This window comes from Eleutherodactylus coqui, chromosome 1 (genome assembly GCF_035609145.1).
Source record: "Eleutherodactylus coqui strain aEleCoq1 chromosome 1, aEleCoq1.hap1, whole genome shotgun sequence".
Classification (NCBI taxonomy): domain Eukaryota; kingdom Metazoa; phylum Chordata; class Amphibia; order Anura; family Eleutherodactylidae; genus Eleutherodactylus; species Eleutherodactylus coqui.
In genome coordinates this window covers 11,467,150-11,487,936 of record NC_089837.1, presented here as the reverse complement: position 1 = coordinate 11,487,936, position 20,787 = coordinate 11,467,150, and the positions used below count along the sequence as shown (strand labels likewise).

The 20,787-nt window shown below is 46.5% G+C and overlaps 1 protein-coding gene across 1 annotated transcript in view; it reads left to right on the top strand.

Moving 5' to 3' along the window:
- The window catches only part of LOC136608862 (vomeronasal type-2 receptor 26-like), a 113,040-nt gene extending 93,025 nt beyond the window's left edge, over nt 1-20,015 (top strand). Inside the window, exon 5 of the mRNA XM_066589157.1 lies at nt 19,099-20,015. Within this exon, the coding sequence (XP_066445254.1) occupies nt 19,099-20,015 (917 nt within the window). The remainder of the gene's footprint in view (nt 1-19,098) is intronic.
- Nucleotides 20,016-20,787: the final 772 nt, after the last annotated feature.

Sequence of the window (20,787 nt, the reverse complement as noted above, 5' to 3'; positions counted from 1 at the left end):
TTCTCTTAAGGCCGCTGTTATAGGGGAGAGCTTTCTACATGCTGTCATCGTAGCCTGGGAGAAATCGGAGTAAAGCTTAATGTTTCCATAGGGGGAGGTAGGACTTTGAGATTCCTTGCCACTTTCATCAGGTTTTCTTTGATGTGATAAAAGTGTACTCTTGTTATTACGTCTCTGGGTGCACTTTCAGGGACGCTCTTTGGCTTAGGGAGCCTGTCAATTCTGTCCAAAATGCATTCTTCAGTGTTAGATTCTGGTAGGAGAGTTTTATTGAGATTTTGGACATACTAATTTCAGTCTTCTGTTTTTACGGATTCAGCTATTTCCCTAAACTTTATATTGTTTCGGCGGTTGCGTCTTCAAGATCCGCCATTTTATTTTTGAAGAATGTAACTTCTTCTACCTTATAGTGAGCGTCAATGAGCTCGTTATGAGAGCTGGTAATTTCTCCCCTTTTGTTCTCAAGGTGATCTACTCTATCACCTAATTCTTTGATAGTGTTATAGATTTTTGTGTTTATTTGAGCTAGGTCTTTCCTGATTGAGCCCTTTAGGGCGATTACCATGTCCCTGATAAAACATTCGGAGGCAGTTTGGTTGGAGCATTGGATACTGAAAAGCGGGTCTGAAGTTTCCTCTTCCTCCAACCAGCTTGAAATATCTGGATTTAGGGGGTTAGAAGAGTTATCTCTCCTAGGACACCATTTCTCTGGACTATCCTTAGGGGAGCAGAGGCTTCTTTTTTCTGGGTTAGAGCTTTGCAGTGGGAGAGAAGATGGCGGCATCCCCTCTACACTCCCCCCTCTCTCTGCTGCGTCCCAATCGGGAGCTGTCTTTTTCATCCCTATCTGCACTTCTGATGGGCTTTGTGGGCGAGAGGAGAGTGGTGAACAGCTGTTCAGGTGAGTAAGCAGCGGGGGTGAGGGGTCTGATGAAGTTAGCCTACTGCTGCTGCTTTCTGCGATGTCTTCTGTGCTCTCCGCTTCTTTCTCCTGCTCTCCCTCTGCGATGTATGAGGGCTCCTCCATTCTCTCCTCCTCCTCAGGGCCGCGCGCTGGGTAGAAGTCGGTGAAGCGCTTCAGACCCGGCTTCCCCGTTCTTCTCCGGGATATCGCTGAGTGCAGGTGAGCTTCGCCCTGCTTTCTGTATTTGTCCTGGTGACCTCAGCTTGCTTAGGGTTGCTTTTGGCTGATGAAGGTGACGGAGCTGTTCAAAGCACGTCCTCCATTAACCCCTTCCAGGCCACGCCCCCATAAGTCTAGCATTTTTTACCTTTTTTGATTTTAACTGTGTTTGTAATTTTTGGCAGGACCTCTACGGCGTGGATATGACACTGGGATGCAAGCATTGGTGTTTCCTTTGATTATTGTCAATAATGAAGATAATATTAGGAAATCACTGGTGCTATCTTGTATGAGGATTAGGGATGAGCGAGCACCAAAATGCTCGGGTACTCGTTGCTCGAGTCGAACTTTCTGTGTTGCTCGAGAGTTCGTTTTGAGTAACGAACCCCATTGAAGTCAATAAGCGACTTGAGCATTTTTGTATGGGACCGATGCTTCGCATAGGTCATGACTTGTTAAACTCTGGAAAACATCCGAAAGTCCTGGAAACACCACAGAAATGGATAAGGAAGAGCAGGGGCAGTATGCATGGCTGCATCTCAGGCTCCCAGGTCCCACTATTACGCCAAAATGGGGGCAAGAGTCTGCCCCCCCCCCCTAACAATTTTTACTTCGGACAAACCCTCATTAGCAAGGCACACTTTAGCTTAGCACCACACTACCTGCAACTAAGGGCAATCACTGCCTGCGGGTGACACTGCTGCCTCTTCTCCTGGGTTACATGCTGGCATTGCTGTCCAACCCACCCACACAATCCTGCATCCACAGCGCACACAAAAGTGTCCCTATGCAGCGTTCAGCTGCCCTCATGCCACATGCTCGCTTCATAGCCACACCACCCTCATGTCTATTTATAAACGTGTACTTGATGAGGAGGAACAGGAGGCACACACTGCAGAGGGTTGGCATGGCCAGGCAGTGACCCTCTTTAAAAGTATGGGCGATAGGCCACAATGCTGTTGAGAATTGATGATAAATTGACGTTCGATCATAATTCCAATCCCGTGCCACCTCCGTCGCAAAATTGTCAGGAGCTGCAAACCTGGGCATAAAGGGGACTCAGGTGCCAGAAGTTCTTCACATCTCGACAATGCAGCAATACTCTGTGTGGGAAGCATGTGAGTGGGCCCAGGGTCAGGCTCAGTCCCAGCCTCCACCTTTTGTGACACAAGGTGCCGCGAGTTGCATAGCAATGGGAAATCCATGTGTCCCCACACAATTCATTCTGTGTAGGTGTTAGATAGCTCAACACTGCAATGGAAAGTCTTTGAGTTCCTTGGGCTTGCCTATGCTGTCGGTGCACAAAGATGGTATCACACAAGAGGAAATCAAAGTGCCCAAACATGGCAAAGTTTAACCCCGCCAAGGACCTCGGCCCACATTTCTATCCTAGTCAGTCAGTGTATTTGTGTCAGACAGGTAAAACACCGCTATGGGAAGTCTTTGTGCACTCACAGCATAGGCGAACCAAAGGAAACCAAGGAAAGTATTAAACATGAAGCAATTACAGTGCCCAAACATGGCAGACTTTCACCCTGCTAAGGGCCTCGGCCAACATTTCTGCCCTAGTCAGTCAGTGTGTTTGTGTCAGACAGGTAAAACACCGCAATAGTAAGTCTTTGTGCACCCACAGCATAGGCGAGCCCCAGGAACTTAAAGATGGTATTACGCATAAAAAAATCACAGCGCCCAAACATGGCAAACTTTCACCCTGCCAAGGACCTCGGCCCACATTTCTAGCCTAGTCAGTCAGTGTATTTGTGCCAGACAGGTAAAACACCGCAATGGGAAGTCTTTGTGCACTTACAGCATAGGCGAGCCCAAAGACAATAATAAACAAGAAGAAATCACAGCGCCCAAACATGGCAGAGTTTCACTCGGCCAAGGACATAGGCCTCTGCACACCCCCTCAGCAATCATGGGCATAAAGCAGACTCTGATGCTAGTACAGCTGTGAACGTCTCATTAATGCAGTAACACTCGTCTTCTTTGGCCCAAACCAGTGTCTCAGATTACTGTGGTAACACTGGAGAAAATACATGATGAACCCCTGACATCAAGCAGGAGGAGGAGGTGGCATTACAAGGCAAAGAAACCATGACCAGGACCCGCTATAGTCTGTGTGGAAAGCACATGAGCAGGCCCAGGGTCAGGCTCAGTCCCAGCCTCCACCTTGTGTGACCCAAGGTGCGCTGAGTTACATAGCAATGGGGAATCCATGTGTCCCCACACGGATAGCTCAACACCGCAAAGGGGAAGTCTTTGGGTTCCTTGTGCTCGCCTATGCTGTCAGTGCACAAAGATGGTATTACACAGGAAGAAATCAGAGTGCCCAACCATGGGAGAGTTTCACCCCGCCAAGGACCTTGGCCTTGGCCCACATTTTAGCCCTAGTCAGTCACTGTATTATTTGTGCCAGATAGGTAAAACACTGCGATGGGTAGACTTAGTGCACCCATAGTATAGACAGACCCCTGTAACATTCCTGTAGCAAAGGTATAAACAGACCCCAGTAACATTTCTATAGCAGAAGTATAGGCAGACCCCTGTAACATTTCTGTAGCAAAGGTATAAACAGACCCCAGTAACATTTATGTAGTAAAAGTATAGGCAGACCCCAGTAACATTCCTGTAGCAGAAGTATAGGCAGACCCCAGTAACATTTCTGTAGTAAAAGTATAGGCAGACCCCTGTAACATTTCTGTAGCACAAGTATAGGCAGACCCCTGTAACATTTCAGCAGCAAAGGTATAGGCAGACCCCAGTAACATTCCTGTAGCAAAGGTATAAACAGACCCCAGTAACATTTCTATAGCACAAGTATAGGCAGGCCCCTGTAATATTGCAGCAGCAAAGGTATAGGCAGACCCCAGTAACATTTCTGTAGTAAAAGTATATCCAAAAGCAGAAAAGTTGTAAGCAGCAAAAAGTAAATACCATAAGGTTGAACAGGTATCCTGCACGCCCACCAGGCTTGGGATCCAGACCAAACCATTCCTTGGTAGAAATGTTGATGAAATAGTGAAGGCAGCAGATCAAGGTGCAAACCAATGAAGTTTCTTTATTTCCTCCCCAGACAGATAAATATGACGTTCCGACTACAAGAGTCTTTGTCAAGTATGGACAACAAGTGAACAACATACAAATATATAGTGTGTTTAACATCACATTAAACCAATCACTGTAGATCACATGATAAAATTCACCTGCATTCATTGATGTCATCATGGCACGCACATGTTGCGGGGTTGTAACTATGGTGGAGCATTGCGGTAACGGCTTCCTACTTCCTCATGCAGCTATGTTGTCATGGAGACCTATTATACAAAGCTCCCATTGGCCAGAGGTTGTATGAGTCTACTCGAGTTGACCGTGACATCATTACGTCACGTCTATACAGCGTGGTCACATGTCTAAAGCGCACCTCGTTATCGGGCACCTATTGTATTGAAGACCTGCCATGTAGAACTACTAATAGAAAGGAAATACCAGCATCTCCTAATGAACAACATGACGCAATCACGTCACGTCCGTGGAGCGTGATCACGTGTTTAGAGCGTGCCGCGTCATCGGGCGCGTCATAGCTGCGCGTCCCGGTCCCACTGTATGACATGTCTAAAACAGATCAACATCTACAATGGGCATAACAACACGTATGGTGTATGGGAGCACTAAACAAAGAGCACGACATATATACATCCACAAGAGATATATTAAATAATTGCTAAACCGCAACCACACATGTAGGCTCCTCCCCCAGGGGGTGTGGCCTTCATATGAAAAACGCCATAATCTGTTTTTTATAAATATTGATACTAAAGAATGGATACCTAAGGGGCATCATAAGATGGTATGAAGTGATAGAGCAAAAAAAAAACCATTAATATAGCATGACATACACATATAGTCATGCTAATAGACCAATGTCGGTGTTCATAATCAACATGAACATCCACATTGCTCATCACACATTAATCAATACTCAGATCATGCTATAACCTCCACAAAACTATCACCAATAGTCACAATTATTTTATTCTATATAATTGATACACCCAAGTTTGCAATTTGTGTGCATAGCAGTCCAATATAACGTAGATTCTTTCGTGCCATGACGACATCATGAATGTACTGGGAAAACATAAAAACACAGATACATAAGTGAGTTAAAATCCATAGAAATGGCATAATCAATGCAGACAAACACGAATAATTACAGGAACATATGGGTATCGTATTCATGATTTAAACCCTTTGGGGTCATTGTGTCAAGTGTAAAAATCCAATATAGTTCTTTCTTTAATAATGTTCGCACCCTATCACCTCCCCTAGATATTTCAGGTACCGAATCAATTATGCAGATTTTTAGTTGGCATACCGAGTGTCCACTGTCATAGAAATGACGTGGTACTGGCTGATCTAATTTTTTGGTGCGAATCGCACTCTTGTGACTCAAAATTCTACTCCTCACCTCCTGTGTTGTCTGGCCTACATATTGTAAGCCACACGGGCAGGTGAGTAGGTAGATGACATATGTCGATGAACATGTATGGCGACCCTTAATGTGGAAGCTTTTCCCGGTTTGTGAATGAGAGAACTGACTACCCTTGATCATGTTCGAGCAGCTGGAACAGCCCAAACATGGGTAACTGCCCGTCCTAGTAGGTAAAAAGGTTTTAGATGTCCGAAAAAAGCTTTTTTCATAAGTCGATCGTACCAATCTATCACGCAGACTAGTGCAGCGCTTATATGACATAATCGGTTGTTCACGGAATGCATTCGCCTGTGGAGCTAACTGCAATAATGGCCAGTGTCTACGTAGGATAGAAGATACCTGTCTACTTGTGGTAGTGAACGTAGAGGCAAAAGGAATACGCTCCTTTTTGTCTATTCTATTCTGAGAAGTTAATAATTCGTCTTGCTCGTTCCATTTTTTCAGTCACTAGATTTGTGGGATAACCCCGATCGAGGAATTTTTTACGCATCTCTATAAGGCGTGTCCCCACTTGTGCATCATTGGTGACTCACCTAACCCTTAAAAATTGACTCCATGGGAGTGAGTCAATTGTGGTTTTAGGGTGGAAACTTGTATACTCAAGAAGGTTGTTTCGGTCAGTTGGTTTGATATAGAGGTCAGTAGAAAAACCGATACTGGTCTTAGTAATTGCTACATCAAGGAATTCTATGCTGCTGTTAGAGTATTTCAAAGTAAATTGCAGCTCTGGCCTGATGCTGTTGAGTTCTTGATGGAACAACAGTAATTCCTCAACAGAACCAGACCAAACCATGAATATATCAGCGATGTATCGCAGCCAGGAGACCGCCAGGGGCCAATATGCCGATGTATAAAAAAACAGATCTTCAAAGATGCCCATATAAATATTTGCATAACTCGGGGCCATATTGGCCCCCATGGCGGTCCCCTGGCGCTGTCGATAGAACCTCCCACAAAAGGAAAAATAACTTCTGGTGAGTACAAATTCCAAGAGAGTCAGAATCACATGTTCACATTCAATAGATACCAATGCTGATGACATTTTTTGTCTAACTGCCTCCAAACCAAGTTTGTGAGAAATTGATGTATAGAGGGCAGTAACATCGAGTGTTGCAAATATGATGTTTTCCTGGTTAGGAATGGATTTCAATTTAATTAAGAAGTCACTGGTGTCCTTAACATAAGGGCAATTCCGTGTAGAGTACTCCCGCAGGATATGATCAAGGAAAATAGAGATGTGATTAAACAGAGTTTCGTCCCAACATAATTGGACGTCCCGGGGGCTCAGTGAGATGTTTGTGTATTTTAGGCAATACGTATATAGTAGGTATATTTGGATGTTGTATATACAAACACTTAGATAAAGCTAAATCAATATTGCCTTCACAAAGGGCCTCATTTAGAATACTTCTCAATTCCGTCTGATAGTTATCCGTAGGATTACATGTCAATGGTTCGTATACAATTGTATCATTTAACTGTCTATATATCTCCTGTTCATACTTGACAGAATCCATCACTACCACCGCAACGCCCTTGTCGGCCGGTTTGATAGTGATGGATCTGTCAAGTGAAAGCTCCTAGAGAGCCTGACGTTCCGCATAATTCAGGTTATTATTATGTCGTACCTTTGTACATGATGACCTTAATTTTTGTACATCTCGATTTACAAGGTCTATGTATGTCTCAATAGCATGTACACTATTCGGTGGCTGGAACGTGCTTTTATTATGTAGACCTGTGTCTTGTAATGTAAACGTTGCCCTGTCCATAACTGATACAATAGGTACATCAACATTAGGTAATAGAGTCACTTCTGAGAAATGCGCCCTCAATCTTAGTTTCCTATAGAACTTCCTTGGATCAAGGTCCAAGGAGAACCAATCTGTCATAGGGGTAGGGCAAAATGATAAACCTTTGCATAATACCTTCATCTCAAGGGTAGTCAGAGTCCTAGATGAGATATTCACAACCGTATTTATGTCATCCCTTGTGGTGATGGCTTCTTGTTGGTGGATCGCGTCATTATTGATTGTGGTCCTTTTGCGGGATCGGTGATGTTTGCGGCCCCCTCGCCGCTGGTGCCTTGGCTGTCTCGTCTTGATTTGGAGGGTCTCGTGTGGCGTGTTCCTAAAAAATTTGCGGATTTCATGGATGCTTGTGAAGCGTCGTTCATGGAATCTGATGTGGCAGACGTAAACCCAAATTTATTAGTGTCCATCTGGTAATTTTTTTTATTAGTTCTCCGTGTAAGTCTATTCATTGGGTTATCACGATTGCGGGACGTCTGCCAATTATAGACTCTCCCTTTCTCGTAATCCTCGAGGTCCCGGTGCCATTTCGTTCTCTTTGTTGCTTCGATATCACTTTTGAATTTCTGCAATAATATATCCGTTTTAGTTGATATATCAGTCCATTCATTAACAGGCACCTTCTCTGAAATCTGTGCCTCCAATTTAGTAATATTTGCTGTACATGTAGCAACTTCCAGTTGTAAAAATTCAATATTCAAAAGAAGGATATCTAGTGAGTAGCAATTAGAGATCTCCTCAAACTTTTTGCAAGACATTGCATTTCCTGGCATTAAGGTGGGACGTAAATGTGACCGTAGTCCACGAGGAATGCGATTAGACTTGAAATACTCAGAGAGTGTTGCCATATGGAGATTAAGTGAAATATATCTCTTTTTCTCACATTCCCACTTGCGGCGTAGAACATCAGTGGTTGGAGTATTAAGGATAGTACCGTCATACGTCATTCCTGCAAATATCCGTGCCTGGTCTGCATTGGAGTACCAAACTGTCGGGGAGGTTCCCAGAGCACCCCCTTCCGGGTTTTCACATTCCATAGCTGTTCGAAGAATTAGTGCACGCTGATCAGGATCAACAATATATCCAATAGCAGAAAGTTGTCAGCAGCACAAAGTAAATACCATAAGGTTGAACAGGTATCCTGCACGGCCACCAGGCTTGGGATCCAGACCAAACCATTCCTTGGTAGAAATGTTGATGAAATAGTGAAGGCAGCAGATCAAGGTGCAAACCAATGAAGTTTCTTTATTTCCTCCCCAGACAGATAAATATGACGTTCCGACTACAAGAGTCTTTGTCAAGTATGGACAACAAGTGAACAACATACAAATATATAGTGTGTCTAACATCACATTAAACCAATCACTGTAGATCACATGATAAAATTCACCTGCATTCATTGATGTCATCATGGCACGCACATGTTGCGGGGTTGTAACTATGGTGGAGCATTGCGGTAACGGCTTCCTACTTCCTCATGCAGCTATGTTGTCATGGAGACCTATTATACAAAGCTCCCATTGGCCAGAGGTTGTATGAGTCTACTCGCGTTGACCGTGACGTCATTACGTCACGTCTATACAGCGTGGTCACATGTCTAAAGCGCACCGGGTCATCGGGCACATATTGTTTTGAAGACCTGCCATGTAGAACTACTAATAGAAAGGAAATACCAGCATCTCCTAATGAACAACATGACGCAATCACGTCATGTCCGTGGAGCGTGATCACGTGTCTAGAGCATGCCGCCAGGGGACCACCATGGGGTCCAATATGGCCCCGAGTTATGCAAATATTTATATGGGCATCTTTGAAGATCTGTTTTTTTATACATCGGCGTATTGGCCCCTGGCAGTCTCCTGGCTGCGATACATCGATGATATATTCATGGTTTGGTCTGGTTCTGTTGAGGAATTACTGTTGTTCCATCAAGAACTCAACAGCATCAGGCCAGAGCTGCAATTTACTTTGAAATACTCTAACAGCAGCATAGAATTCCTTGATGTAGCAATTACTAAGACCAGTATCGGTTTTTCTACTGACCTCTATATCAAACCAACTGACCGAAACAACCTTCTTGAGTATACAAGTTTCCACCCTAAAACCACAATTGACTCACTCCCATGGAGTCAATTTTTAAGGGTTAGGTGAGTCACCAATGATGCACAAGTGGGGACACGCCTTATAGAGATGCGTAAAAAATTCCTCGATCGGGGTTATCCCACAAATCTAGTGACTGAAAAAATGGAACGAGCAAGACGAATTATTAACTTCTCAGAATAGAATAGACAAAAAGGAGCGTATTCCTTTTGCCTCTACGTTCACTACCACAAGTAGACAGGTATCTTCTATTCTACGTAGACACTGGCCATTATTGCAGTTAGCTCCACAGGCGAATGCATTCCGTGAACAACCGATTATGTCATATAAGCGCTGCACTAGTCTGCGTGATAGATTGGTACGATCGATCTATGAAAAAAGCTTTTTTCGGACATCTAAAACCTTTTTACCTACTAGGACGGGCAGTTACCCATGTTTGGGCTGTTCCAGCTGCTCGAACATGATCAAGGGTAGTCAGTTCTCTCATTCACAAACCGGTAAAAGCTTCACATTAAGGGTCGCCATACATGTTCATCGACATTAGAGATGAGCGAGCGTACTCGTCCGAGCTTGATACTCGTTCGAGTATTAGCGTGTTCGAGATGCTCGTTACTCGTGACGAGTACCACGCGATGTTCGAGTTACTTTCATTTTCATCTATGAGACGTTAGCGCGCTTTTCTGGCCAATAGAAAGACAGGGAAGGCATTACAACTTCCCCCTGCGATGTTCAAGCCCTGTACCACCCCCCTGCAGTGAGTGGCTGGCGAGATCAGGTGTCACCCGAGTATATAAATCGGCCCCTTCCGCGGCTCGCCACAGATGCATTCTGACAGAGATCAGGGACAGTGCTGCTGGTGCCGGAGCTGCTATAGGTAGAGTGTTAGGAGTTATTTTAGGCTTCAAGAACCCCAACGGTCCTTCTTAGGGCCACATCTAACCGTGTGCAGTAGTGTGGAGGCTGCTTTTTGCATTGTTGCACTTTTTTTTTTGTATATCGGCCGTGCAGAGCATTGCGTCCTGCAGTAATTTTACATTGTCCAGGGCCAGTAGTGGTGAGGCAGGGACAGAAGACATATTTAGTGTATATGGGCAGGGGGCCTTTCCAAAAACATTTGGGAAAAAAATCTATTTGGGCTGCCTGTGACCGTCCTCAGTGTACTGGGTCTCTGCTGGGGGTAGTTGTCCTAATTCATACGCAGCCAGCTAAGTGTTACAGCAGGCTTGCGCAACATTCTTTTCTGCCTCTGTGTTGCCTCTTACATCACCGCTGTATTCCTGTCCACAAGTGTACTGGGTCTCTGCTGGGGGTAGTTGTCCTAATTCATACGCAGCCAGCTAAGTGTTACAGCAGGCTTGCGCAAAATTCTTTTCTGCCTCTGTGTTGCCTCTTACATCACCGCTGTATTCCTGTCCACAAGTGTACTGGGTCTCTGCTGGGGGTAGTTGTCCTAATTCATACGCAGCCAGCTAAGTGTTACAGCAGGCTTGCGCAAAATTCTTTTCTGCCTCTGTGTTGCCTCTTACATCACCGCTGTATTCCTGTCCACAAGTGTACTGGGTCTCTGCTGGGGGTAGTTGTCCTAATTCATACGCAGCCAGCTAAGTGTTACAGCAGGCTTGCGCAAAATTCTTTCCTGCCTCTGCTGTGCGTTCCGTAAGCAAAGTCAGCCTCCAACCACAGGCCAATAAGCGGCACATTTAATTACAGCGTTCTGTTTCTGCACTACTGGTAATACACCATGCTGAGGGGTAGGGGTAGGCCTAGAGGACGTGGACGCGGCCGAGGACGCGGAGGCCCAAGTCAGGGTGTGGGCACAGGCCGAGCTCCTGATCCAGGTGTATCACAGCCGACTGCTGCGGGATTAGGAGAGAGGCACGTTTCTGGCGTCCCCACATTCATCTCACAATTAATGGGTCCACGCGGTAGACCTTTATTAAAAAATGAGCAGTGTGAGCAGGTCCTGTTGTGGATGGCAGAAAGTGCATCCAGCAATCTATCGACCTCCCAGAGTTCTGCGCCGTCCACTGCTGCAACTCTGAATCCTCTGGCTGCTGCTCCTCCTTCCTCCCAGCCTCCTCACTCCATTACAATGACACATTCTGAGGAGCAGGCAGACTCCCAGGAACTGTTCCCGGGCCCCTGCCCAGAATGGCTAGCAATGGTTCCTCTCCCACCGGAGGAGTTTGTCGTGACTGATGCCCAACCTTTGGAAAGTTCCCGGGGTCCGGGAGATGAGGCTGGGGACTTCCGGCAACTGTCTCAAGAGCTTTCAGTGGGTGAGGAGGACGATGACGATGAGACACAGTTGTCTATCACTCAGGTAGTAGTAAGGGCAGTAAGTCCGAGGGAGGAGCGCACAGAGGATTCGGAGCAGCAGGACGATGAGGTGACTGACCCCACCTGGTTTGCTACGCCTACTGAGGACAGGTCTTCAGAGCGGGAGGCAAGGGCAGCAGCAGGGCAGGTTGGAAAAGGCAGTGCGGTGGCCAGGGGTAGAGGCAGGGCCAGACCGAATAATCCACCAACTGTTTCCCAAAGCGCCCCCTCGCGCCATGCCACCCTGCAGAGGCCGAGGTGCTCAAAGGTCTGGCAGTTTTTCACTGAGAGTGCAGACGACCGACGAACAGTGCTGTCCAACCTGTGTCGCGCCAAGATCAGCCGGGGAGCCACCACCACCAGCCTCACCACCACCAGCATGCGCAGACATATGATGGCCAAGCACCCCACAAGGTAGGGCGAAGGCCGTTCACCGCCCCCGGTTTGCACCGCTGCCTCTCCCCCTGTGCCCCAACCTGCCACTGAGATCCAACCCCCCTCTCAGGACACAGGCACTACCGTCTCCTGGCCTGCACCCACACCCTCACCTCCGCTGTGCTCGGCCCCATCCACCAATGTCTCTCAGCGCACCGTCCAGCCGTCGCTAGCGCAAGTGTTGGAGTGCAAGCGCAAGTACGCCGCCACGCACCCGCACGCTCAAGCGTTAAACGTGCACATAGCCAAATTTATCAGCCTGGAGATGCTGCCGTATAGGGTTTTGGGAAACGGAGGCTTTCAAAGGTATGATGGCGGCGGCGGCTCCGCGCTACTCAGTTCCCAGTCGCCACTACTTTTCCCGATGTGCCGTCCCAGCCCTGCACGACCACGTCTCCCGCAACATTGTACGCGCCCTCACCAACGCGGTTACTGCCAAGGTTGACTTAACAACGCACACGTGGACAAGCACAGGCAGGCAGGGCCACTATATCTCCCTGACGGCACATTGGGTGAATTTAGTGGAGGCTGGGACAGAGTCAGAGCCTGGGACCGCTCACGTCCTACCCACCCCCAGAATTGCGGGCCCCAGCTCGGTGGTGGTATCTGCGGCGGTGTATGCTTCCTCCACTCAACCACCCTCCTCCTACGCCTCCTACACAACCTCTGTCTCGCAATCAAGATGTGTCAGCATGGCGTGGCAGCACAGTGGTGGGCAAGCGCCAGCAGGCCGTGCTGAAACTACTCAGCTTAGGAGAGAAGAGGCACACGGCCCACGAACTGCTGCAGGGTCTGACAGAGCAGACCGACTGCTGGCTTGCGCTGCTGAGCCTCCAACTGGGCATGGTCGTGTGTGACAACGGCCGTAAAATGGTGGCGGCTCTGCAGCTCGGCAGCCTCACGCACGTGCCATGCCTGGCCCACGTCTTTAATTTGGTGGTTCAGGGCTTTCTGAAAAGCTACCCACGCTTGTCAGACCTGCTCGGAAAGTTGCGCCGGCTCTGCGCACATTTCCGCAAGTCCCACACGGACAAAGCCACCCTGCGCCACATCGGTTTCATCTGCCAGTGCACCGACTGCTGTGCGGCGTGCCCACACGGTGGAACTCTACGCTCCACATGTTGGCCAGCCTCTATGAGCAGCGTAGAGCTATAGTGGAATACCAACTCCAACATGGGCGGCGCAGTGGGAGTCAGCCTCCTCAATTCTTTACAGAAGAGTGGGCCTGGTTTGCAGACATCTGCCAGGTCCTTGGAAACTTTGAGGAGTCTACCCAGATGGTGAGCGGCGATGCTGCAATCATTAGCGTCACCATTCCTTTGCTATGCCTCTTGAGAAGTTCCCTGCAAAGCATAAAGGCAGACGCTTTGCGCTCGGAAACAGAGGCGGGGGAAGACAGTATGTCGCTGGATAGTCAGAGCACCCTCCTGTCTATATCTCAGCACGTTAAGGAGGAGGAGGAGCATGAGGAGGATGAGGAGGAGGGGGAAGAGACAGCTTGGCCCACTGCTGAGGGTACCCATGCTGCTTGCCTGTCATCTTTTCAGCGTGTATGGCCTGAGGCGCAGGAGGAGGATCCTGAAAGTGATCTTCCTAGTGAGGACAGCCATGTGTTGCGTACAGGTTCTCTGGCACACATGGCTAACTTCATGTTAGGATGCCTTTCTCGTGACCCTCGCGTTACACGCATTCTGGCCACTATGGATTACTGGGTGTACACACTGCTCGACCCACGGTATAAGGAGAACCTTTCCACTCTCATACCCGAAGAGGAAAGGGGTTCGAGAGTGATGCTATACCACAGGACCCTGGCAGACAAACTGATGGTAAAATTCCCATCCGACAGCGCTAGTGGCCGAAGGCGCAGTTCCGAGGGCCAGGTAGCAGGGGAGGCGCAGAGATCAGGCAGCATGTACAGCACAGGCAGGGGAACACTCTCTAAGGCCTTTGACAGCTTTCTGTCTCCCAGCAAGACTGTGTCACCGCTCCCCAGTCAAGGCTGAGTCGGCGGGAGCACTGTAAAAGGATGGTGAGGGAGTACGCAGCCGATCGCACGACCGTCCTCCGTGACGCCTCTACCCCCTACAACTACTGGGTGTCGAAGCTGGACACGTGGCCTGAACTCGCGCTGTATGCCCTGGAGGTGCTTGCTTGTCCTGCGGCTAGCGTCTTGTCAGAGAGGGTGTTTAGTGCGGCTGGGGGAATCATCACGGATAAGCGTACCCGCCTGTCAACCGACAGTGCCGTAGGCTTACACTCATCAAGATGAACAAAGCCTGGATTTCCCCAGACTTCTCTTCTCCACCAGTGGACAGCAGCGATACCTAAACAATACGTAGGCTGCACCCGCGGATGGAAGCATTGTTCTCTTTCACCATCAACAACGTGGACCTTTTAGCTTCATCAATCTGTGTATACTATTCATCCTCCTCCTCCTGCTCCTCCTCCTGAAACCTGACGTAATCACGCCGAACGGGCAATTTTTCTTAGGCCCACAAGGCTCAGTCATATAATTTTTGTAAACAATTTTTATACGTTTCAATGCTCATTAAAGCGTTGAAACTTGCACCTGAACCAATTTTTATTTTAACTGGGCTGCCTCGAGGCCCAGTCACAAATTAAGCCACATTAACCAAAGCGATTAAGGGGTTTCACCTGCCCTCTTGGTTGGGCATGGGCAATTTTTCTGACGTACATTAGTACTGTTGGTACACCAATTTTTTGGGGCCCTCGCCTACAGTGTAATCCAATTAATTTTTTGCCCACCTGCATTAAAGCTGACGTTACATCAGCTGTGTTGGGCACTGCAATGGGATATATTTATGTACCGCCGGTGGGTTCCTGGCACTCACCCATGCTGTCGGTCCACACGGAGTTGTAACTGCATGTATCCACTTCTAAAGAGCCCCAGTCTGACTGGGGCATGCAGTGTGGGCCGAAGCCCACCTGCATTAAACATGACATTACCTCAGCTGTGATGGGCACTGCAATGGGATATATTTATGTACCGCCGGTGGGTTCCAGGGAGCCACCCTTGCTGTGGGTCCACAGGGACTTCACAATAGGGAGTTGTACCTGCCTGTGTCTATGAATAAAAAACCCCGGTCAGGTTGGGGCATGCAGTGTGGGCCGAAGACCACCTGCATTTAATCTGACGTTAGCTCTGCTGTCCAGCGCACTTCAATGGGATACATTTATGTACAGCCGGTGTGTTGCAGGGAGCCGCCCATGCTGTGGGTGCACACGGAATTCCCATTGCGGAGTTGTACCTGCCTGTGACTATTTATAAAAAAACGCGGTCTGACTGGGGCATGCAGACACCTTGACAGAATGAATAGTGTGTGGCACATAGGTTCCCCATTGCTATGCCCACGTGTGCAGCTCCTGATGGCGGTGGCACAGGATTATATTTCTCATTGCTTCTGTACAGCATTGTGGGCTATCGCCCCACCCCTTTTAAAGAGGGTCGCTGCCTAGCCGTGCCAACCCTCTGCAGAGTATGCCTGTGGTTCTTCCTCATGGCAGAATCACTTATAAATAGACATGAGGGTGGTGTGGCATGAGTGCAGCTGAAGGCTGCGCAGGGACACTTTGGTGTGCGCTGTGGACACTGGGTCATGCGGGGGGGTTGGGCAGCATGTAACCCAGGAGAAGTGGCAGCGGAGTGTCATGCAGGCAGTGATTGTGCTTTGTTGGAGGTAGTGTGGTGCTTAGCTATGGTATGCATTGCTAATGAGGGCTTTTCAGAAGTAAAAGTTGTTGGGAGGGGGGGGGGGGCACTCTTACCGCTATTGTGGCTTAATAGTGGGACCTGGGAACTTGAGATGCAGCCCAATATGTAGCCCCTCGCCTGCCCTATCCGTTGCTGTGTCGTTCCCATCACTTTCTTAAATTGCCCAGATTTTCACAAATGAAAACCTTAGCGAGCATCGGCGATATACAAAAATGCTCGGGTCGCCCATTGACTTCAATGGGGTTCGTTACTCGAAACGAACCCTCGAGCATCGCGATAATTTCGTCCCGAGTAACGAGCACCCGAGCATTTTGGTGCTCGCTCATCTCTAATCGACATATGTCATCTACCTACTCACCTGCCCGTGTGGCTTACAATATGTAGGCCAGACAACACAGGAGGTGAGGAGTAGAATTTTGAGTCACAAGAGTGCGATTCGCACCAAAAAATTAGATCAGCCAGTACCACGTCATTTCTATGACAGTGGACACTCGGTATGCCAACTAAAATTCTGCATCATTGATTCGGTACCTGAAACATCAAGGGGAGGTGATAGGGTGCGAACATTATTAAAGAAAGAACTATATTGGATTTTTACACTTGACACAATGACCCCAAAGGGTTTAAATCATGAATACGATACCCATATGTTCCTGTAATTATTCGTGTTTGTCTGCATTGATTATGCCATTTCTATGGATTTTAACTCACTTATGTATCTGTGTTTTTATGTTTTCCCAGTACATTCATGATGTCGTCATGGCACGAAACAATCTACGTTATATTGGACTGCTATGCACACAAATTGCAAACTTGGGTGTATCAATTATATAGAATAAAATAATTGTGACTATTGGTGATAGTTTTGTGGAGGTTATAGCATGATCTGAGTATTGATTAATGTGTGATGAGCAATGTGGATGTTCATGTTGATTATGAACACCGACATTGGTCTATTAGCATGACTATATGTGTATGTCATGCTATATTAATGGTTTTTTTGCTCTATCACTTCATACCATCTTATGATGCCCCTTAGGTATCCATTCTTTAGTATCAATATTTATAAAAAAACAGATTATGGCGTTTTCCATATGGAGGCCACACCCCCTGGGGGAGGAGCCTACATGTGTGGTTGCGGTTTAGCAATTATTTAATATATCTCTTGTGGATGTATATATATCGTGCTCTTTGTTTAGTGCTCCCATACACCATACGTGTTGTTATGCCCATTGTAGATGTTGATCTGTTTTAGACATGTCATACAGTGGGACCAGGATGCGCAGCTATGACGCGCCCGATGACGCGGCACGCTCTAGACACGTGATCACGCTCCACGGACGTGACGTGATTGCGTCATGTTGCTCATTAGGAGATGCTGGTATTTCCTTTCTATTAGTAGTTCTACATGGCAGGTCTTCAATACAATATGTGCCCGATGACGCGGTGCGCTTTAGACACGTGACCACGCTGTATAGACGTGACGTAATGACGTCACGGTCAACGCGAGTAGACTCATACAACCTCTGGCCAATGGGAGCTTTGTATAATAGGTCTCCATGTCAACATAGCTGCATGAGGAAGTAGGAAGCCGTTACCGCAATGCTCCACCATAGTTAGAACCCCGCAACATGTGCGTGCCATGATGACATCAATGAATGCAGGTGAATTTTATCATGTGATCTACAGTGATTGGTTTAATGTGATGTTAGACACACTATATATTTGTATGGTGTTCACTTGTTGTCCATACTTGACAAAGACTCTTGTAGTCGAAACGTCATGCTTATCTGTCTGGGGAGGAAATAAAGAAACTTCATTGGTTTGCACCTTGATCTGCTGCCTTCACTATTTCATCAACATCTAGTAAAAGTATAGGCAGACCCATGCAAAATTCATGTAGCACAAGTATAGGCAGGCCCCAGTAACATTTCTGTAGCAGAAATATAGGCAGACCGCAGTAACATGTCTGTAGCAGAAGTATAGACAGACCCCTGTAACATTTCTGTAGCAGAAGTATAGGCAGACCCCTGTAACATTTCTGTAGCAGACCCCGGTTTCATTTCTGTAGCTGAAGTATAGGCCAGGCTAAATAATCCTGACAAATTATCCACAGGTGAGGCCAAGCATGTCTCACCTAATACCACTCCCACTAGAGCCAGACAATAAAGAAATACATACAAAACCTGTACCAGGTTCTTTAGAAAGGAAACGATCCCAGAACTGCAGCAACACTTTTCTTATATGCTGCATCCTGAAATTAATGTGTTAAGGTTTGCTGCTGGGATCTGTTATATTACATAGATTTCAAGCAACATAGCTTCACGGGTGGTGTTGATTGAGCTGGCTGGGTGTGGATTGCTCCAGCCAGCCAATACTCAAGATCTGTTGCTCATATATGCCAGCTCCTCTGCTAGAGGCTGCTGGCCTTTTCTATGTTTGTTCAAGATGTTCAGTGTGATTATGCAGAATATGTTGGTGCTATACAAATAAAGATTATTATTATTATTCCAGTTTGGGATCATCCCTGCATTGTAGGCAGGTTACCTGTGGTTAGTTGTTTTGTTAGTGTAGGGACCCACAAGACAACGGGGACCCTTGAAGTAGGCTTGCGGGCTTAAGTATCTTGGCCAAAAATACAAACTAATACCTTGTATTGTATTTATTCCATCTGTTTATACATGCAGGTATGTTTGGTGCATGTTTTGAGTGTTTATCATCTGTTGGTTTGTGTCTGTCCACAAGTATCAAGTCTGTTACCCAGTTCTGCTGTTCAGTTTGGTTTCACAAGTTCGTAAGTGTGAGTGGCATAATGTTTATGTCTGTTTGCCGGTCACGTCAGTGAGTTTTGTGTCCAGTCTGCAGTTCTGCAGTTCAGTATGAGTTTATCTCCTGGCAAGTTTCATGTCCAGTTTGCAGTTTCACAGTTCCCATGCTAGTAAAACTCTGCAGAGTGTTCATGTCCCAGTTTGATGTTTCATAATGACACTTAAAGTGACAACTTACTATTGTTCATTTTTAATCTGGTCCTTCTAACATCTGTTACATCATGCTACTTCTTGTAACATGTTCACCTTCACAGATATGGAAAGATGCTTGAAGTGTCCGGAGGATCAGTGGTCGAATGACAGAAGAGATGCCTGCATTCTGAGACCCATTGAATTCCTGTCTTATGGAGACACTCTGGGGATTTCTCTTCTTGCTGTTGCTGGACTGTTTTGTATCTCCACTGCTGTGATATTAGGAATATTTATCACATACAAAGACACAGCTATCGTAAAAGCCAATAACCGGAACCTCAGCTTTATACTTCTGCTCTCTCTCATCTTTTCCTTCCTCTGTCTTCTGTTCTTCATTGGACGTCCCACAAGGATCTCATGTCTCCTCCGACAAGTGGCTTTTGGAATCATTTTTACAATTGCTGTTTCTGCAGTTTTGGCCAAAACAGTCACCGTCGTCTTGGCCTTTAGCGCCACCAAACCAGACAGGACACAAAGGAGATGGCTCTGGAGACATGTTTCTTCATTTCTTCTGATTATCTGTTCTTCCATTGAGGTTGTGATCTGTGTCTTCTGGTTGTCTTTATCTCCACCATTCCCAGATTATAACACTGAGGTAGAGGTTGGGAAGATAATCTTACAATGTAATGAGGGATCTGTCATTGCTTTCTACATGGTCCTCGGCTACATGGGATTCCTGGCTGTGTTGAGCTTTATTATAGCATTTCTAGCCAGGAAGCTTCCAGATGTCTTCAATGAGGCTCAGTACATCACCTTCAGCATGCTCGTCTTCTGTAGTGTCTGGATCTCCTTCATCCCGGCCTATCTCAGCACCAAGGGGAAATACATGGTGGCTGTAGAAGTTTTCACCATCTCAGCTTCTAGTGCTGGACTTCTGGGCTGTATCTTCATACCCAAATGTTACATTATCCTACTGCGACCAGAGCTGAATATGAAAGGAAATTTAGTTATGCAGAGGAAAACCAAGAACCTGAATTGATAAATCTGGAAAAATGCTATGGAGATAAATAGATCCTCCTATATGTAACTTATTAGAAATGTTTTGTACTTTTAGATTTATATTTAAAATCAGTGGAGAAACAAAAATAAAGAAACAAATCCATGTGTAATTTGGTGTATGGTATATTATAGGTCATCAACATCAGATTGCCCATCAATTTCAGACCACTCCAAGCACCTCCACCAAGGAACCATGGCACACAGGTCAAAACTGCAGCCTCTTCATGTGAATCAGGCATATGGACAATCTGTAGATGTAGTAACTGGTATAACAGTTTGGTTACATTCATTTAAATGAGACAGAGCTGCAAAATTAATACATCACCAATATTATAGGTCCAAAGAAGAGGCAGAAGACCTATGGCACATTCAAGCAACTGATTGGTAGGGATTCTGGGAGTGAGAAGCCAACCAATATGATATTGATGACTTAGCCTGAGAATAGCTTCTGCGGATAACAGCACAGGCTTCCAGGAAATGATTGAAGAGTAGATAGATCACTTAATTTCCATTATTTATTCATGGAGAAGTGCTCAGCATGAACAATAGCATGGTATTGTTAGCATGGTATGGTATGAATAAATAATGGAAATTAAGTGATCTATCTACACTTCAATCATTTCCTGGAAGCCTGTGCTGTTATCCGCAGAAGCTATTTATCGTCCATTATCTTGGGATCTTTGTGTGTCCAGGATCCAGGTGGCGCACACGGCGAGTATAATAGGTTCCTGCACACTTATATAGTGCTGCTT